The 21,347-nt window shown below is 37.8% G+C and overlaps 1 protein-coding gene across 2 annotated transcripts in view; it reads left to right on the forward strand.

The window, feature by feature from the left end:
* The window catches only part of SEMA3C (semaphorin 3C), a 119,448-nt gene extending 98,989 nt beyond the window's left edge, over positions 1-20,459 (forward strand). For both annotated transcript variants that reach the window (XM_069035610.1, XM_069035617.1), the window contains 6 exons: positions 4,900-4,988; positions 7,102-7,143; positions 8,411-8,568; positions 11,890-11,957; positions 14,777-14,907; positions 16,787-20,459. In XM_069035610.1, coding sequence (XP_068891711.1) covers positions 4,900-4,988; positions 7,102-7,143; positions 8,411-8,568; positions 11,890-11,957; positions 14,777-14,907; positions 16,787-17,200 — 902 coding nt within the window. In that variant the 3' untranslated portion in view covers positions 17,201-20,459. The remainder of the gene's footprint in view (positions 1-4,899; positions 4,989-7,101; positions 7,144-8,410; positions 8,569-11,889; positions 11,958-14,776; positions 14,908-16,786) is intronic.
* The last annotated feature ends 888 nt before the right edge of the window (positions 20,460-21,347 follow it).

Genomic DNA, 21,347 nt, shown 5'->3' on the forward strand with positions numbered 1-21,347 from the left:
GTGTGAGCATTTGTATCTGTCTTTTTGTTCTTTGATGCAGCTTGAATTTTATGAAGTTTCACTGAGGTATTATGAGCTGGAAAAAAATTACCGCCATTTGACAGATGAGTGAACTAAGCACAGAGAGGTTAGTGGCCGTGGTGGGAGCTCTGAGGTACAGCAGACACACAGTGTGGGAACGTGGCTGTCAGCCTTGACTACTAACCTGCCACCATCTCAGGTGCTCTGCTGAGCCTCAACATTTTCTCAAACAGACAGATTTCAAACATTCTATAAACTTTTTGCTTTCTTTTTTCTTCATAAGGTTATTTGTATACATCAGGTTCAACTCAGATAAGAGACCAGAAATAATTAGCTGCCATTAGGCTGACAGGTAAAACATGGAGAAAAAGGTTTTAGAGGGTCTCCAGCAGTGTCAGGCACATCAGATGTGGGGATTACTGAGGGAAGCCTCATGAAACTCATGTCAGAGTAGAAGTTGGTGCCTATTGCAGTCATTTTTTATGATGTGGAAAATTCGGGGGTTTTATTTGTAGTTCAATTTGTGCATGTGATGTGGCTCAGGGGTAGATGGGCTCTCTTTGAGGCTCACATTACTGACAGCTGCAGTGTTCACTTAGGACTGGAAACAAAAACCAATCAAAATTCAGAGAATGAGTTTTAAAACTCAGACCTTCTGATTCAGCCAAAAACCTCTGTAGTTTTCATATCTATTCATAAGCTTTGCCTCTTCGATTGCCCATGGTCAGGCAGACCAGGAATTAATGTAATCAGGTGCAATCTAACTGGTATTGATGAAACTTAGCTGATTAATATCAGTCCAGAATCATGCCTTACATTTCAAGGAATATTATTATAATTATGATGATTATTATTTGCCTCTTCTGCTTCCATTCCATTTATTGGAATGCTTTCCTTCTTAATTTATTTCCCACTCTGAATACATTCTACACCTTTATTTTTTTGCCTGCAATATCCTCCCTTGCTGTTCCCAGTTTCTCAGAGGGAACGTGATCTCAGTATCATTGTCTTTCATGTCAAGCTGGGACACCTGCATTTGTTAAGCAGGTTTGAAATGGAAAAACACTTTGAGTCACTCCTGTCCTCTTGCTGTCAGCTTGAGGGAGATTCCCTTTTGTTTGTCCATCTCGACTCGGCTCACAGACTGCTGAGCTGATGCAAGGCTGCAAATGGCTCCCACTGGAGAATTAGGAAAGTGGTGAGGAAAAATCTGCCTCTTCATTTCTAGTGGTGGATTGATATTCTGGAAACATAGTAGCTTTTTCATGACTATGTGAAATCATAGCAGTGGAGAACTGTTTTCAAGAGGATTTCTGGAAGGAACAAGTAAATGGCAAAGGAAACCATGCTGTTCATTTTTATGAATTTTAGAGGATTACATTATAATTTCATACGTTGACCTTAACTTGAAAAAATTTCACTTGCACTTGTTTGATGATTTCTTAGGCCTGATTTACAACATAAAATATCAATTGTGAAATACACTTGGAAACAGCTCAGGCACTGCTACTTTGCATTAATGTCCTGCAGTGCACAGTGCTTCATCCTTTCCTATGACCCAGGGAATTTAATTCACTGCTTTACCATTTGCAGAAATAATCAAATAAGATTTCCAACAAAACTCAAGTATACCATAAGCTTTCTACGTGAACACATGTAAGTGATTTGATTTGTCAGATACAAATTTGTGTTTATAGTGGAGTCAGCAGTGCTACTGAGAAAGAAATAAAAAGTGGGATTTGGGGACAAATATTTGCTTTTCATTTATTAAGGAAGAGGCTGAGCAACAATAGCAAGACTATTTTTAGAAGCAATGGGAGAACTATACCCTATAAACTGTCTGTTATTGGAAGTGTTTATATATAGATATATACAGAGAGATATGTAGGTACAGACTATTAGAATCCCTTGCTTTAAGCAATTTTATTTAATCAATAGCTTTCTAGTCCCTTCTTGAATATTTATTTTAAATGTTGTATTAAGTCTTCTTTGAAACAATGGAACATTCCTTTATGTGAGGATCTGTCCATCATGGTTCAATACTGAGTCAAAGCAAATGGTAAAATATTGAGTCAAAGGGAATGAGTATGAAGGGAATGAGTCCTTCCCTCTGTGTACTTTTCTGGGGTGTGACAAAAAGGTAGATAGGAACCTACTTTACAAATAGGAAAGGTTATTAGGACACAGGGACCTGGCGTCAGGCATTATCAGTATTTTCTGTGCCAATACCCAGGATAAAATCTCCCCTCAGGTTCTGATTTCAGCTGGGGGCTATGTTTGAGGACTCAAGACAATTTAGGAATTTTAAATGTGTGGCATGTGCTAATGGATCATTGACATAAACCGGTTCTTCAGAGGCTCAGCAGCCTTACATTCCTTTGCAGGTAAGGTCACTGTCAACAGGCTTAGTGCCCCGTATGTCAGGGTTACAGGTACTTGACACTTTGCAGGCAGCTGCAAAAAAAACCACCAAAGGGTGCAATTCCTTCCTGCACTTCTGATTGAGAATTTTGTAAGGTAAGAGTCTAATGTTAGAGAGAGAATTGATAAAAGGATGCAAAGAAGCAGAGGCAGACTGGACTGAAGCTGTGTATGTGTGTGAGTGTGTTATTCCCTTAAGTAGGAGAAGAAATACACACACACCCTTCTCCTTTCCTCTGAGAAATGATCTGCAGCACTTTAACACTTTGGTGGATCCTGGCAGTCAGTAAATCTCTCTCAGGGTCTCACAGCTTTGCTAATACTGGCACCCAGGCTAGACCACAGCTGTGCTATCACAAGATTTAGTTCCAGTAAATTTTCTTCAGAAGGAACTGTTTTATCATGCCATTGTATAATGAGAATAAATGTCTCTGTAGAAAATTCTCATGAAAAATTCATGCCTAACATGCCCTGAGCATGTACCATTGATAGTTACACATTTTTAAGTCTTGTCAGCTTTCAGTTTCTCTTTTCCTTCTCTTTTTTAAAGACAAAATACTGCAATGTGCTCTCTGTGTGTGGTCAGGTCCTTAAATATCAATATTCTGTCTTTAAACCCTTTTTTAAAAAATAAAAATAGTAATAATAAATAGTAGTGGTATCTGGCTTCCCCAAGTGAAATAAGGAGATGTAAATTACTTCCAGTAATCATCTTACCCTGCAGCTCAAGCTACAGAATTTAGTCACTGAGCTTAAAGCAAAAGCAAAATTGAACTTTTTCAGCTTACATTGTCTGCACTTTGAATTGCCAAACAGGAAGCTGAAATTTCCTTTCCTTGGTATCAAACTAATAAAAATACATGTAGATCCTTGTCTATATTGTGCTCTACTAATGTTCTACCAACTGCACAACTCTACATTGCTCTTAAAACTTTTGAAGGCTGAAAAAAATCTGTACCACGTGTTCTCATTCTTCAGAATCAGTATTGAGCAAATAGATTCATTTTATTCAGTCTAATTTCTAGGTCCTTCAGGTAAGAGGAATTCTATGTACTGTGCTTTTTCCAAGTTAAAATGCTTATTATTTTTATTATCCCACACTCTGCCTTTTTGTTGCCTTTCCCTGGTCTTTTAATAATGAACCAAACATGGTTTAAGGGAAAGGGGGTTTTCACCTTGGTATTTATTTAAGGATCCTTAAAGGTGCACCACTTTGTCCAGGTGGAATGCACTGAAGTGCACACCAAAATGCACACACCGACAATAGATCACGTATACAATTTATAGACCTTGCAAATTAGCAGATCTATCAAAGATTCCCCATCGAGAGGCTCGAATGAACCCCCCCATCCCAAGGAATCCCAACATGGATGGGCCTGTCTTAGTTTACAGGATGTTCTAGGGAAGACCTTGGTTTCTCAGGATAGCATAGGGCTTTCTGGCCTCCAACTGTGAGGCCCCCGGGATGTTTGGTCTCCTGGCTTAATGGAATATTGGGTCTAAGCTAAGTTATCAGACTTAAGGAATTACAAGTATGCATGATAAAAGCACTGGGGATACATAAAAGCTATAGAAAAGGTATCTATAAAAAAAGGCAAAAAATCATCATGACATCATTTTCTGCCACATCAGAAATACTTCAGTGGCTGTCTCAGCCTTTAAGAGCCTTTGCAGATGGACCCCTGCATCTCACATATTCTTTCCACATAAGAAATTTGGAAAACTAATCACAAATTTCCCTTTGGTCTCATTCATCACATCTACTCTGCAAAGACATTGTCATTGCCACATATTCCTGCTTCTTACTCCTTTGTTCTGAGTGGATTTCTGAGGCTTGGAACTGTATTTTGAGAGGGAAGCCATGATAAAATATCTTCACCTTGCTTTTTCTTTTTACCTTACAGAGCAAAATATTAACTCCTACCAATAGGACTTGATTATTTCTTGAATTTCATAAAAAAAAAAGCTTTCGTCTTACTGTGTTTACATGTAGATAGAGTTATTCTTTGGAAGGTTTACCTTTCATGTCATCAGTTATCATAGCATTTTATTATTGGATATGAATGTATATTCCATCCTGCAGTAGTGCCCTTTTACCCGTTTATATTGTGTTTTACCTTAAGATCATTAGGATAGATTCTGCCTCTGTGTCTGAATAGCAGCTACTACAGAATATACTGATTTTGGTTGATCTTTTGTATAGAATGGCAACAGTAATGGTAATAACTCCAATCTTACCATGATTTATGTTAACATATGAGAATAATACTACATTAGTATTCCTGTATGAGGATTCATTTCATCATTCTTACTGACCCCAAACTCTAGAAATTGCTGAACATTTCTTACCTTTCTCTGTCTCAGAGTGCTTGCTTTGATAGTTTCCTTTTATAATTAATGAAGGTTAGTCTACTTTTTTATTTATCTCTCTGTGTTACTTGTTCTCACCTATTCCAGATCAAGGCACCATACAAAAAGTTGTTGTCCTACCCACCAACTTCTCTGCAAGTGGAGAACTCATTTTAGAAGAGCTGGAGGTTTTTCAGGTTTGGCTTTCCCCTTCTTTTGTTTTTCCAGTGTGTATGTTCACACAAGCCCTTTGTTCTAACAGACTTTGGCAAGGGCAACTCATTTGATAAAAGATCAAGTAAATGTGCATGCTGTCAGTTTGATAACCACACAAAGAGGATTACAAAGCAATGACTGTTATGAAGGCTACAGATAGCTGAAGTCCTTTTCTTCTCCTATATTTCAGTTGCCTATTTTTGTATGTTGATATACTGGCTAGAAGGATTTTGATAATCACTTTTTTAGGAGGTCATGTTATAATGGCTTCCAGAAGGAGACTTTTATCATTGGCATCACTTATATAGACTATTGCTATGTATGGTTGGAATCTAAGATTTCTTTACTTTGATTATCAGATAATCTTCCTGGTTCTCAGTTGCAAAATGAAATCAAATTAGTGTTGTTTTTGCTCAACTCCTGTTCTTCAAACTCACATGCCTCTGGAGTCAAGAGAGCTACGAGTTTAACACAACATAAGCTGAAAAGAAACACAAAAAGTACAGAGAGATAAGGGAATAGCCTCTGTCAATCATTCTGGCATGTAACAGCTTGTAATAACCTAAAGAAAATGTTCGCCCTCATGTTGAAAAACCCCTTTCAAATATTTGAATGGGCTATTCATTAGACAGTAGTCTCGGGGCAAATGGTAGTATGCATCGATAAACTTAGTTAAGGATTTTATCATGGCCTTTTCTCTGTTTCATTGAGAGAATGCAGAAAGGAAATTTTAAGCTTCTTTATAGAGGCAGCATTACAAGTTTCTTTAAGAAAAAGAATACACTCAGTGTTAACACTCATAAAGGCATAGTTAGTCTTTCTAGGCATTTGTTGAAGATTTCCCTTTAAAAAAGATATATGTGAGTGATATTACTTAAAACACACTCTTCACCAATGTATTGCTAATTCCATTTACTGAAACATAAATGATTACAGCATGAAGATAGGTGGGCTGAGACGTAGCCTCACCCTAAACCTAGTTTCTGGGCCTCTATGAACAGACCTTTTTATCTTGAACCCTAAAAATCACGATATTGTAAGCTGTGCTGTTACAATCTGTGTGGCATCATGGTGTTTATATGAGTCTCTCCAAGAGAACAGGGCTGAGGTCATGGGCTCTGTGCTAGTTAATATCAAGGGTAGCAAAGCAGAGATCCTCTTCCAGAGCGTAAACAAAGAAAGGAGAATGTGGCATCAGGTCCAATGTTGCATTTGACCGTGAGTCTCCAGACAGTTCATAAAGCAGCACTAAACTTCTCCAAACCTTGGCCAATTCACATGATTCGCAGCCAGATTTTCTGGTCCTGACCTCCCTGCTGTGTTGTGGTCCACTGCAATTAATCCTAGCCCACTGTTATGGCTTTCCTTTGTGACTGAGCAAACGCTGAATCTTAAAAAAATGCTGAACATTTTTATTACCATCGATTTTATCACTTGTTTGGATGAACATAATGACTTAAGGCAAGGAATGTAACAATTCCTCTTCCAGCTCTTTAATATTTGGTTTGGACACAGACATTAATAGAGTGCTATGAAGACACACAGTAGTATAGAATACTGTCTCTGGGAAAGAAATTTTCAAGAACATTCATGCCATTTTAAATATTTTTGCCATTGATAATCTGAATTTACATGTTGCATGGTAACCAAACTGTATGCACTGATAATTTGTAGGAAAAGTATGCCATATTTTTTATCTGGATCATGTGGTAAACATTCATGAGGTATTTTATGATTTTTCCTTATCATCATCATCAAAGAAAAAACATTGTTTCTTATTACAAAGTTAAAGTAATGGCTCCCATATTGCTGAGATAGCACAGATACAGGTTAATTACAAGTGTACTAAAACCTTTTAGAAACATGCAAGTAATAATAATGTGGTTGAGTTTCAACAATGTATTTTGTGAGACAATTATTCTTTATATGTCATTTATTTAGTTTTGAAACTAGAAATACATAGTAGGAGGGAGTGGTTCCTTTCCAGGATATAAAAATGTATATTTTTCTTAGATATTACTTAGGTTTTAGTGATTTTTAAAGGTTAATGTTGGGACAGAGTTCTTGACAATGGTTTGTCACTTTGTCTTTCAGAGTAATTCTCCTATAACAACAATGAAGATTTCATCTAAAAAGGTAAGGAAAAGTGGAATGCCTGCTTAGTGCTTACTAACTGAGAAGCAAATTGACTCAGATATTAGAATATCGATTCTTGTGGAGCACACTAAATACAGGCAAATTTTCCATAATGAATATGGAAAACTTTGACTGAAGTTTGCAGGAGCTGTTTACATGCCCTTCAGCCACTAAGATAAAACAATTTCTATTCATTATGTATCATTTCGAATTCACTGAAAGTGTCAATTTTTTTGTTGTTTTGTTTGACAATTAAGGAACCAAAAAAATACTAAAAGAGGAAATTCATCCTCCCTGTTTTTTTTCCCTAAGTCCTAAATAGAAATTTTTCCTTGGAAATCTGTCTGATCAATGTAAAAAGGCAGTGTTGGGGCTGTTGGGTCCATGGTGCAATTGTGCATGTTTGTTTATTAGTAATAAACAATTACAATAAGAATGATGAAAGCAGCTGAAAGGATTTCTGCTGAAATGTTTAACACACAAGCTAAAAGCTGTGTATTATGTGATTTTGCAAGCAAGACATTGCTCAATATTTTACAAAGCTACTACTAAGTAAATATTTTTCGCTAACTTGAATTTAATATGCTTTGTCATTTTATGGCAAGAAGATCAAAGGAATTTCAAGGGCTTTTGTTCAATATTAATTTATAGTTTAAGAATGATTAATTGTTTTTGAGTAAAACAGTCATTTTGGCCAAGATTTTGGTAATGATCTACTCACTTTGAACTTCTCTTGCAAAAGCTCTGATGTATTGTGAAAGTTCTCTTGGCTTATTTTTCCAGGTATATAAGGCTATCAGAATGTGGCCCTAAGCCTCAACATAATCTCTAGGTTTTACATCTTGGAAATGTATTCACTGGAGGATCCAACTAGGAGCTCTGCATAATATTTATTAAACTGACTATGTGCAGAGAAAATACTTAGTTCAAAGGCTTGAGCCAATAATCCTCACTGAATAAGAACCAAGTTCTCAAATCTGAGCAATATTAACTCAGCCTGTCTGCCCTAGAACAGAACACTGACACTCAATGTCCAAAAAGCCATTAACATTCCCCAGTGTTTCTAGGTGTTTTCTAGCAGGAAGGGGAAAACAATAGAGGCTTGTTCACCTGGGAGATTTCTGTCGATCTTGACTTTATATTTGTGGCTCCCCTCTTGGTCTTGGGTTAATTCCAAAATTGATTGAAAGGTTTTTTGGGTGTGTTAGCCAGGTCTTGGTTGAAACTCCTCCACATCTGAAATAAATCTTTCCCTTTCCTCCTGCAGCAACAGTTGTATGTGAGCTCAGATGAAGGGGTCACCCAGGTTTCCTTGCATCGCTGCCACATCTATGGCACTGCCTGTGCTGACTGCTGCCTAGCCCGAGATCCTTACTGCGCCTGGGATGGCAACTCCTGCTCCAGGTTTTATCCTACAGGAAAAAGGTGAGCAGTATTAAGCAGCCTGGTGAAGTTTGCAAGGGAAGATCGCTTTTTTTCTGCTGTGTAGCCTGGAGTGTTGTGATGGAGAAGTGGGATGTCAGTCCTTTTGTGAGCATGTACAAACAATACCTCCACAGCTATTGTGCTTGGGATTATTCATCACTTAGGACTGAACGCTGCAAGAGTGTATGGTAAAGAGTGTGGCTTTTCATATTTAAAGTAATGGATGGGAGAAAAAAGAAAAGGAAAAAAATTGTTCCTAATCATAAATATTAATCCTTCTGTCTCATGCACACAAAATCAGTGAGACATTTGTTCCCTTCATTTAAATTCAATTACTTACTATGGATGTAATTATGATAGCCCTAAATACAGCAAAAGATCTCTCAGGCTGTCTGAGGAATAAACCCATTCATACTTTTTTGTTCCTCATTTGCTCCTAAGTGAGAAGAATTATTTTCAGGACAATTTTAGGCAAATGTGATTTCCATGTAACGCCTGTGGATTTGGGTTTTTTGACACAAGGTTTATTAAAGCAGACAGGGAAAGCAATTTCTGTTTAATTTACAAGAGAACTAATAGTCCATCTCTTAATCTTATGCAAAACAGGAGTCTCTTTCCTCCTCCCAAGGGAAATATTTAATAGCAGAAGGCTGTAGTGAGCTCTTGTCTTAATAAGATTTCATTTCATATACAAACAAAGCTGCAGAATACACAATGAAGTGTTACTGCAGAGGAGACAAACCTTTCAGCTGGATGCTCTCTACAACTACCTGGAAGGAGGTTGTAGCCAGCTGGGGGTTGGACTCTTCTCCCTGGTGACAAGCGAGAGGGCAAGAGGAAACAGCCTCAAGTTGTGCCAGAAGAGGTTTAGACTGCATATTCTAGAGTCATAGAATCAAAAAATGTGCTGAGTTGGAAAGGACCCACCAGGATCATCGAGTCCAACTCCTGGCCCTGCACAGGACACCCCAAGATCCACACCATGTTCCTGAGAGAATTGTCCAAATGCTTCTTGAAGGCTTGGTGCTGTGACCACTTCCCTGGGGAGCCTGTTCCAGTGTCCAGCCACCCTCTGGGTGAAGAATATTTTCTTGATATCCTGCCTAAACCTGTGGCTGTGCTTAGTGCCTGTACCTGAGCTGCAGGTGCAGAAGGCCACATATAGTCACTGAGTTTTACTCCTGTACCCTCATAGAGGGAGACAGTTGACAGAAACAGGCAAAGCTTGGATCTGCTGATAATAATGTCATCCCCTGGGACTAAAGACAATTGTTTTTGTTATTGCAAAGTTTTCTTGACTCATTCCTTACTTGAGATTACAAGGTAAAGCCCAAACAGGGCACGTAGCAATTGGTAAAGTACATGGGGTTGTTAACTGCTTTCATTCAGAATATTCAGCCACCAGTCTGGAAACTCACTGTTTTCTTCCATGGAACAAAGATCAGAAGACAGGGGGAGGAAAGAAAAGAAAAATCTCCAAGTCTCAGGCCACGTAACTCCTACACTAACATAGCTGCCAAAAGGAGCAGTCAGGTGCACCCAGCCTGTGCAGTTTCCAGTTTGCCATCCCCGTTATATACACCTACCCAGGGTTATATACACCTACCCAGGGTTATTTCCACTGGGGCTTACTTTCATGCTGATATTTTGTTTGCAATTTGCTCTTTATGTCAAACCAAAATAAACACCTCAAGCTGTATGGAAAAAAGTCTGCTTTTCATATGTGGAGGAAATGAGTTGTCCGTTTATCTAACAAGACAGATTATGAAGGAGAAAACATTGGTAATTAGAACCAAATCCCATTGTCTAGACAACAGTTTCTGCTGTATGCATTTGCTTGTTTGCTTCTTTTGACACTTCTGTCTCCTGTGAATTACTGTAGTTCCTCATGCAACATCGATTTACTCCAAAACACCTTACAGTATTATCTTTATTTTCTAACCACCACTTTTTTTTTTTTTTTTTAATAAATATCTAACTGCTACGTTTACATTCTCAGAACTGCTTAATGCAAGCAACATGCCATTTCTGACAGTGTGGAGCAGCTCTCAGTAGCACAAGAACTCTGACATTCACTCAGAAATTCTTCATTGTCTCCTTTGACTCATGTAAACGGTTCACAAGGGTTAAGACCCCAAGGCATAAAATGAAATATTTCTGATGGTAAACATAAAAACTATACTTGGAATTTCAATAATTACTCCTTTGAATCATCACCTTTCAAATATTTCCTTTTCAAGCGATTCAGTGAAGGATTGGGTGACAGAGGATTATGAGCACTCTTACTGGGTGTTTGTGCACTACCTGGTACAATGTGGCCATAGATGTCCCTTCACTCAGTAGTACTGGAGCTCCAGCGGCTTTTTATGGTTTCTGATCCTCAAGTCCTTAGTGCATAGTTCAGAATACAGCTCCTAAATATCCCAACAGTGTCCATTTGCAACAATATATCATCAAAAAATTTTTTCTTGAACTTGATAAATACTGAACAACCTTACACAATATTTAGCAAAGAAAATAATATATCTCAATAATAAAAGCATTTGTGTACCAGCTTTTCATGCACGGAATTCTGTGAGCTATGACCTCCTAGCTGAGGAGGACTGAAATGCCAGTATTCCCAGTCCCAGTAATTTCCCCAGACAATTGCTTTAGAATCATGATTTTCCACCTGTCATCCAGATAGTATAACAAAGTCCCCATTTAGAAGTATCCTGATACTTGGTGAGTTTTATTATATTTTGGAAATAGTCACATCCCTTCAAATAGAGGACAGAATAGAATCATAGCTCTCCACCATTCTGGGTGAATACATCAGTCACTCTGCTGCCAAGGTGGCTTCAGGCACCAAAAAAACCATGCTTGCTAAAATGGAGGAGGGAACATGCCCTTTATCAAAATTTTTTGCTGGTGCATTAGATATGAGCATTATGAGTCTTATGCATCTCATTCTTAGCTGCTTGCCTTTATGAAGAGTTCCAGCTGGGGTTCCTGGCTTTGAATGCCAGGTATTGTGAGAGTGAGCAGATGTCTCTTTCATGTAGCACGTCTGATCCTTCCATCCCTATACCTCCACTGCATAACTGCTTTACCTACAAATACTGCAACCATTTTAAAAGCTTCAACAAACTTATTCTTCACCTAAACAGTATCTTCAATCCAGCAAGCCTGCCAAGAGTAAAGCACACACACAGTAGGTCATGAACTATCCTTAACATTTGATCTAGAAAAAATAGAAAGAAACAAATCCACAAATAAAAAAGCAGTTATTTTCAGTGTAGCTGTTTTAGAATAACATTTTGTTTTTACAAAATATTGCAGGAGGAGCCGTAGACAAGACGTGAGACATGGAAACCCTCTGACTCAGTGCCGAGGTTTCAACCTGAAAGGTACTATAATTTAGAGATCCTCATGCTATATAAAGAACACTTGGCTTTCCTTTACATGATTCATTGTAACTGACATTATCTGTATGGTTTACTGGTAAAGCATGGTTATTTTCCAAGTCTGAGTTTTGTTTTGATTTGGTCTCAGCATCTTTCTTTGCAATTACATGAAACTTGCACATATATGATAAAATGATGAGCTGTGAAATGCATAGTTCAGCATACTTGAATTGAGAACCTGACACTGTTGACTAGAAAAGGGTACAGTTAATTTGAGGACTTCTCTACTTCTGTTTCTCTTCAGTCTTTATTAATGCCTTTTCATTCATTTAAGCTTTGGGCCTCAGAAGTTCCCATACTGAGTTTTGGAGCACACCTTTCAGCAAAAAGCAGGATCTAGGACTGTCTTTTGAGTTATGATTATTCCCTTCTCCCTTTACATAGAAAAAAAAACCTATTCCAAATTTCTTTGTGAAGTCTCTTATTTCCAGCTGTGCAACAGTTTAGTCAGCCTGGCATGGAACAGGTGGCCAGGGGAGCCAAGACTCTGCCCTCCCAGCTACCATTTTCTCCAGAGTGATGGACACCAGTCAAATATGCCCAAAGTCATAGCAAGAGTAAACAGATATATGAAGGCAGCTCAATCCTCTTCAATGCTATACATGTCTGAGCTAGGCAGTGGCAATGTGTGCCATCAGACCAAGGGCACACATCAGAGTATTATGCTCCTTTCACTTCTGTTTATGAGCCTGAATTCTAAAGTTAATTTTCATCTTTACCACCTTGAGACCAAATAGTAGAGCTGATTGTGAATTTTTATATTGCTTTTTTCCTAATCTAAGAATAATACTTTAAGAGTTACATTTGAAAGGTTTTGTTAATAATAATTCTACTGAAACAGTCTCCACTGGTTGTTGGAAGAATCTCCTGGATCAAAAAAGATCACAGCACGCTGGGTGTAGATCCCTCTGCTTAAATGAGCCTTTCCCCATGAGTCAGTATTAGCTAATTTATATGAAGCTGGAGAGCTTGAACAGGTAATTCCAAGAGATGACCCCAGTGTTAGAGAATACACCTGAGCTCTGAGAAATCCATGTTGAAGCAACTTGAGCTGCATGTCTTCCCCTGCAGGCATGTGCTGAGGCCTTCCACCCATTGTCTGTCCCAAGGGTGGGTGTCTCCTCCTTCCATGTGGAAAATGTGAGAATGTCAGCTGTCTGCATTCTGGCCTGAGGGGAAACAATTGTTTCAACCTTGACAGTCTTGTGAAACAAGTTTCTTGTTTTTCAACCACTTTTTTAATGTGGATGTATTTATAGGTTTATGTGTTTTAGCATCTTCGTAAAGGAAGTTTTGGTGCCAGCAGGGGGATATAGCATAGGTAGGGCAGTTGTTTCCCCAATGGAAAAAAAAGATAAAGAGCAATTTAGACCCTTGCAAAATATAATTAGAGCCATTTATAGCAAAATGACTATGTTTGGGGAAAAAAATGAAATCTACCTAAAGGACAAAAGACCAGATAGTCAAGCAAAGCCAAGGAATCTTCCAAGCTCATAGAGAAACATAATGCTGAAGTCTTTAAACATTGTAGACCTCTAAGCATGTATAAACTCAACATTTTTGGCACATTGTTATTTTTAAATAAATCATCAAGAATCTTGTATGACTGCTTTTCACGTCTGTTTAATACCACTATATTTATGTTAGCCCTTATAGCCATTAAAGAAATGCATTTTGAATGCAAAGTATTTCCACATTATTCTCCTAAAAGTTAGAATTGGTTTTGGTGCAACTTCCTAAATGTGCTGAAGGACTAGAACCAGGCAAAGTCTCCTTCCTTCAGAAGAATGGATTTCAATTTCACATATCAGTTGATGAAAGAAGCTGAAAAGAATGGAAGATAAAGTAGAGTCTGAGGAAAACCAGTCTTAGGACTGTGCAAAAACAGTCAGATTTTAGACATGTAGACCTCTAGGTATTTGCAATTCTCATATTATTTGGTAACCATTATTCCTTTCTCAAAAAACAAAAAAAAATTATATTTCATATATGAGGCAAGCTCTTAAATCTGGAGGTGCTTTTTTTTCAGGACAAATATTATGATTTGGGCCAAGCAATAAGCATCCAGAAGTTCCTACTGGTGACTGCCAGTTATTCATCTGTCGAGACTATAAAGGGACACAACAAGTCTAAGTGATGACATATGCTTAGCACTTGCCCAGGTGTTGCTGGAGTGCTATAAATCTGTCTTTCTCTCTGTTGCTGGCCTGTCTACATATTCATCACATTTCAGGTTGAGAGCCAAGTCCCTTCCTTGTGTTGGAAGAGAAGCAGAGGAGCGGGAGCCCAGCCTGCCCTCTCTACTCCCTGGGATGCTGCACGCAGCTGGAGTAGCTGGAGCCCTCTTTAGGGCATGATGCTTTATTTTGGTCATACAACCATGTTGCTCCAACTCATAAATGGTGAAGCGTGAAGAAATATATTAAATCCTTCATTCTCTTTTGGAGTAGTAGAGAATGAGACAATTTCACAGAAAAATATCCCTGAGCTCAGTTACCCCATCAGCAAAGTTTACCAGCCTATAGGTGTCCTAATTTCTCAGAACAGACCATGTCACTCTGAAAACTGGTATTTCAAACTGAATGGACTTCCTCACATATTATTTAATTTCTTTGATTTTTTTTCCCAAAAATTAATTATTTTTGGCAAATATCAGAATCAGGCATACTTCATTTAATCTATATTTCAAACAGTTACATGTTTTCTTAATCAAATCACCATTCAAAATATCCTGAACGGTTTTTTTTTTTCTTTCTTTCTAGCATACAGAAATGCTGCAGAAATAGTTCAGTATGGAGTGAAAAACAACACCACCTTTCTGGAATGCACACCTAAATCTCCTCAGGCTTCTATTAAATGGCTGCTACAGAAAGACAATGACAGGAGGAAAGAGGTGAGTCATGTGAGCAGGAGCTCTGGAGGATCCTCAGTAAAGAGGATCACATTCCCTCCCCAGACAAAGGCGAGGACAGTTTGTGTTTTTATCAGGGTGTCTGGCTACAGTGAAGCTGGAGAATTTGTGTGGATGCAGGACAGTGACCAGCATTTACTCATATGAGTAAGTGCAGACTTTCAGTACAGCTGAGACTTCACCCTCAGCCCCAGTGATTTCTGTCAGACCAGAACAGCTATCAGAAAATTAAAGAATCTTTGCTTCACACCTTACTAATTGCAAACTGAAGGTTTGCAGCACTCAGAACTTCTTATTGATTTAAGGAAATAGGCACACATACAATAACTTGTATAAAGTTCAGGAAGAAGTCAGCATGCAGTAGATCCTCTGTGCTATTGAAGGGATAAAGGCAAAAGTGGGAGAAATGTGAAAGGTTTCTTTAGCAAGAAACTAGTCCAGGCTAAGAACACGTATTGACAAAAGCATTTCCTCACCATGGTGCAATCACATTTTCCATTACTGCACTCTCTAAGGCTCTCAAGTTTCAGCACTGTAACATACAGTATGATTGTTTATGGGGAATGTGCCTTCCTTAAGTAATTTAAAAGGGGGAAAAAATCCATTTCAAATCCAAGGCACTTGCTATATGAATAAAAAGAAACATCTTTCAAAAGGAATTTTTAAGTAATGTGGTGTCTGTTGATAGGTTATAAATACTGAAAAGCATTATTCTCCTATCAGGCCATTTTCCAAAAACAGAGGGGACTCACAAATGTCTCACTGAGTTTTCTCACTATTCAAAGACTCAAGCCATGTCTTGGCAATAGGTGCAATTCTTTAATCCATTGCTTCAGCAGAACATCTCCCTTTTTTGTTCTTATGTTCAGTATCTGTATTAGAATCAATGCAGTTTCAAAGTACAATGGGCAGACTAAAGCAATCAAAGCGTTAATTAGTTTTGAAGCTCTCAGATTTCTGGAAATCTTCCACAATTTCTACAAAAGTTTACAATAGCAGAATACTGTAATAAGTAAATTAGTTCCCAAGAGAACCAAGTATGATGCAAAGTACGGTAGCAAAATAGAAAAACCGTTCAGAAAAATACCAGCAGTGGTTTTGTTTCAGAATGGATTGAACTAGCAATTTTTAATTCACAGTGATAGGCAAAGGGACATCTGCACATTCATTTATAATTGGATGATAACAAGCTGTGGTAACTTGCTTCTTTCAGATGATGTGATCATCTCCTGGGATAGTGCAGAGTCCGAAGCCAGAAAGGAAACAGGAGAGTACCAGTGCTCCTGGTTAACAGAAAGCCAAGTCCCACTTGAGACCACTGTGATGATAATATTTATACAAGGCTATAGACTCTGCAGAGCAGATAGAGTTCTTCAACAGGAACCTGCTCAAAGTCAAAATATTTAACCAGAAGCCACCTTAAGTTCAATACCAAATTAGCCTCCCTGGTCTTGCACCTTTCCCCCACTGAGTCTCAGCAGCAATTTCTGATGCTAAAAGATATATTCTCAGGCGTGCAACAGGGCAAATAAAAGTTCTTTTCTTCAACTCTATTATTTGAGCATTACAAAAACTCTTATTTCATGTGGTTTCCAGATTTTCATCTTTGTCTTCATCCTGATCAAATTTATTCTAACATAAGAAATAAAAATAGTTAAGTCATTTTCTTTAGCAACATTTGCCTTCCTTGAGGTAAGCTCTCTCCTAACGGTAGCAATATTGGTGGTCTCTTGAAGATAAATATATAAAAAATATAACAACTTTAAGAAAGTCATGTTTGAAGTGAGACTTACCAAAAGGTCCAACACTCTCTTGTTCCATAGCCCTCCCTAAAAAGTTCCTCTACCATTTTGGTCTCTAGGTCAAGCTGAACGAGAGGATCATAGCAACTGCGCACGGGCTCCTCATCCGCTCTGTGCAGGACAGCGACCGGGGACTTTACCACTGCATCGCAACAGAGAACAGCTTCAAGCAGACCCTGGCAAAGATCAATTTCAAAGTGCTGGATTCGGAGATGGTGGCTGTCATGACTGATAAGTGGTCCCCTTGGACCTGGGCCAGCTCGGTGCGAGCGCTGCAGTTCCACCCCAAGGACTTTGTGGGGGCTTTCAGCCACTCCGAAATGCAGATGATTAACCAATACTGCAAAGACAGCAGGCAGGCAGGTCACCAGAGGGAAGAATCCCAGAAGATGAGAGGGGACTACAGCAAACTAAAGGCCCTTATCAATAGCAGAAAAAGTAGAAATAGAAGGAATCAATTACCTGGATCTTAATCTTATTTTATAGTAATAGATATTTTTGTCCTCAGTGTAGGGGGCTTATATTTGTCTATTGAGAACAAATTTGTGCAAATCTGATAAAAAATTAAATGAAAATCCAGAAAGCCTCATAAAAGGTCTGTTTCCCAATTAAATGCAGTGTAATCTAACTAAAGAAAATAACTCAGAGCATTTTCTTTCCTAGATGCTTAATGACTCTAGGCTGGGCTCTGTCCTAGAAGCAGCACTGGTTATTCATCTTAAACCAGATTCACATTTAACACCTCAGTATTTAATTCCAGATGAATAGACATTTTTACAAAATCAGTGCATTGTCTTGCAACTCTGGAACTGTACCAACTAGACTGGTAGTGAAAGAATCCGGGTTAAGATGCATGCTCAAAGTAGGATGGTACTAAGATTTCCTTGCACTGCATTTAAGAACATGAGTTTCTTCTTGTTTACTGCTCAATATTGGGTTTACAGCTTTCACTCATCGATCAAATCATGTGAATACATGCAGATAGGAAGCAAGTAAAGTGTAGTAGAAATGGTTCATTCTCAGAGGTCAAATGAAGGAACAAACAGAAGAAAAACAAAGAATTTATGCTTTATCAGAGTAAGCACTGATTATTGTGCATAGTATGAGTTGTAATAAATTAATAAGTTTTGGAATGTAACTTAAAATATCTCTTCTCATACTGATTTTTATTAAAATAGAGTGTCCTATAACACTACATAGCTTTATAAGCGGCACAAAGGTAACATGAGAATGTTCATTATACATACAATTTTGAAAAACACCTAAGTGACTTAGGTATTTTAGCTACTTTTCAAAGGATTGCACTCCAATTTCTTTTCAAAGGACAGAATGTAGATATACTGTATAATACTTATTCAGAAATAAAAAATATAGATTATCTTATTCTGTTCCATGATTAAATTGGAGCTGGTCTGTAATGTGGAAACAAGTCATAAGCGTCACTGAAAATTTTAAAACATTATTTTTTCAACTGTTTTCTCAAAGTTGCAGGTATTTTAACTAGAATTTTCTAATAAAACCATTCCCATTTTCCAGTCTTTCTACCCTTTTTCTTGTTGATATTATTTTCCCAATTTGCTCCTATTTTCAGTTCTCTGCTGAAAAGAAGATCTGGAAAAGAAAAAAAAAATAAAAAAAGAATGAGGGAAAAATAAAACTGAAAAATGGGTTTGGGTCAAAAACCAAAAAGTATCACTTGAGAGGCATGTTCAAACAGAAATCTTTTGTTTAAGAAGCAGCTGTCAGGTCTAATGAAGCACGTTTTGCTGAAAACTGGGAGAGTGTGCACCAAGCCATCCTAGGAAAAGCAATCACTTTTTTTTTTTTTTTTTTGAGCAGCACTAATGCCAAAAAGAGGGACAGATCATCAATCCTTTTACTGTGTAAGAATGTTCTGGAAGCCAATGAGTCTGTTCAAAACAGTAACAGGGATTAAAAACTTATGAGCACCTTAGAGAAATCACAATTATTTATGACATTAATCAAAAATATAAACTGATGTTCAGCTCAAAGAAAGCTATGTTAAGTTAAAATTCAGCTTCTATTAGAATACTCTGGGAGTAACTCTACAGGGCATGGGGGAACACTTCTGGATTTGTGCCTGTGTGAATTAAATCTAGAGCAATGGACATAAGTGATATTCAATATAGTGCAGTGGAGGTAACGCTGATATTTACCTGCCATTAGTTGGATTGTCACTTTATCACCACCTCATGAAGGATAGCTGGGAAATGAGCCCTGATCACACTATTTAAGCAGTCTCTTTGATGCTGGTGTGAGCTCTTTGAATTTAATTTGTGTGCTTACTGCTTGCATGGCAGGGCCAGCCTGCTCATATATTGCCATCTAGTTAAGTGTTCTCCTTACTCAAGGCCTAAATGCATACTTCTGCAATAGTTAGCTGTTGATAACTAAGGTCCTTCTTATGGAAACCATCAGGAAACTTTCTCTGACTTCTATGAGATTGAATTTGGCCCCAAGAGTTGGGAGAGCAAATTCTGGAGGAATCTGGCTGCTTTTTTTGTTTGTTTTTTTAATTTTTTTCTCCCTGAGTATGACTGACTTCTGAAGTGTGTAAGTGACAAACCAAAAATCGAGTGCCATGAAATAGAGCTACCTCCTGGAATGACACTAGTGGGTATTCTCTGTATGCTGCCATGCTCTTCCTATCTCCCCAGCAGATTCACTGCAGTTAGTGTGATACTAAAGTCTATTGTGAGGATCATAATTGCTTCCAGATGGAATACAGCGATTAATAGGTATTTCAGGGTACAATTTGCCCTTTAAGTGGTTAGGTACAGTGATATTTTAATAGGGCCCCATTAGGCCTCAGAAATTACAGTTACACTGTTTTCTAATAGAATATTGGCAATAAGGGATTCCGTTAAAAAAAAAAATCTGCATAGCTCAGAGTTTCATATGATTATAAAATAATATTTTTAAAGCTGCTTCATATACCATTATTATGGTATGACTGTTTAAGGGATTATACTTAAACTAACATTTTTCCTGCTGCATGAGAACTCCAGTATATAAATGTAATAAGCTTCTGTCAGTGTGTAACCGGTCCAAGCTTCCATGCTTTAGGAGCCTTCCCGCATGTATAGAGAAGTCAGGAGCCAGAGGCTCAGCTGGTATAAACTAATGTAACTTCCTTGCTGTCCATGTAGCTACTGGGGTTGATACCAGCTGAGTGTTTGGCCTTAAATGTACAGAATAGACAAACTGCAATTTTTGTTTAAAGTAGCCCCTCTACTGTAGGTAACACCAAAACTTAAGACTGTAATATTATTTGTGCTATTTAATACTTCCTATTTTGAGGATTACTAAATAATGTATATAATTTTATTCCTTAAAATAATGCAAAAGCAAAATGACTTCTAGGCATAATTTCACTAAATGTAAAGATATGTTCTCTGCCAAGAACTTCACTGTGTACTGCTATTTTTATTTTTGCTTTTTATTTTGTGTAGTTTGTAAAGTTTGCTGAAATCTTGACCTAACATTGTGTTCTTTGCAATTGTTGTTACTGTAGATATGCGTTTCATTAAGAAGATCTTGATTTTAAAAGTGTAGGTATGTGTATAAGTTCCTAGCATGATGAAACTGTCATGACAGTGAATATGCATCATATAGTGTGTAAGAAAGAACAAAATGTAGTTTAACATCGTGCTATTTAATTGAATATCTAAAATGCCCGACAAAATAAAGTGTGTTGCAACATCTTAAAAATTTGTTGGTTTCCCCCTTATGGATGTGCATTAAAAAAAGGATCTTTTTTTGTTTATTTGTTTTAAAAAAGAACCTGAAAAGCAGTTCTGTAGATTTTCTAAATAAGTTCAAGGAGATATTTGGAGCATCAGCTATTGTAGCTGGTCAGTTCCAAGCCCTGCTCTGGACTGAACCCCCAGTCACAGAGATATCAAGGAACTCATGAGGAGTCAGAGATTAATTCTTTCGGAAATCATCCCATATAAGCACCTTGCGAAAAAGCAGGTTAACTTTTATTCATTGTAAAAAAGGAGAAGAAAAAGATTTGTTTTCTCCTAGGAGCATAAAGTAAATCAGAAATGTTTGACTAAAAAAGGGGAATGAAGCATAAATGCTTTTTACTTTTATTACACTGAGGCAAAAAAAAAAAAAAAAAAAAAAAAAAAAAAAAAACCACCAAAAAGAAAAGACAAAAGCACATTCTGTGAAATCCTGATTCTCTCAGCTGAGACTCCTGGCCTTCTTCAGACATCTCTGCAGGGAGGACAGGCTGCTGGGGCTGTACCACAGGGAGTCACAGATCTCTCCCAGTTTCCTGGGTTGTGCTTGGAGTGAAATAACCTGCCTGACACCTACAGTATGCTCCTTTTTCCTGCAGCTATCATCCAAGCAGTGTTACTTCTGCTCTTCTTACTGGCTGTTTTTCCAGATGGGTTTTAACAAGAAAGCGTAGGTCCTCCTCAGTTCTTTGGGATAATAATTGAAAATTAAATGTCACAAATACTGACCTTCACAACAAGGTTCTGAATCGTTAAATGTGGATTTTGATTTCCCAGATAGATATGTTGCTGTAAGGCTTTATGAGGTGTGAGTGGATAAGATGACCTCACTCCAGGATTTCCGTGCTGG

This window comes from Aphelocoma coerulescens, chromosome 1A (genome assembly GCF_041296385.1).
Source record: "Aphelocoma coerulescens isolate FSJ_1873_10779 chromosome 1A, UR_Acoe_1.0, whole genome shotgun sequence".
Classification (NCBI taxonomy): Eukaryota; Metazoa; Chordata; class Aves; order Passeriformes; family Corvidae; genus Aphelocoma; species Aphelocoma coerulescens.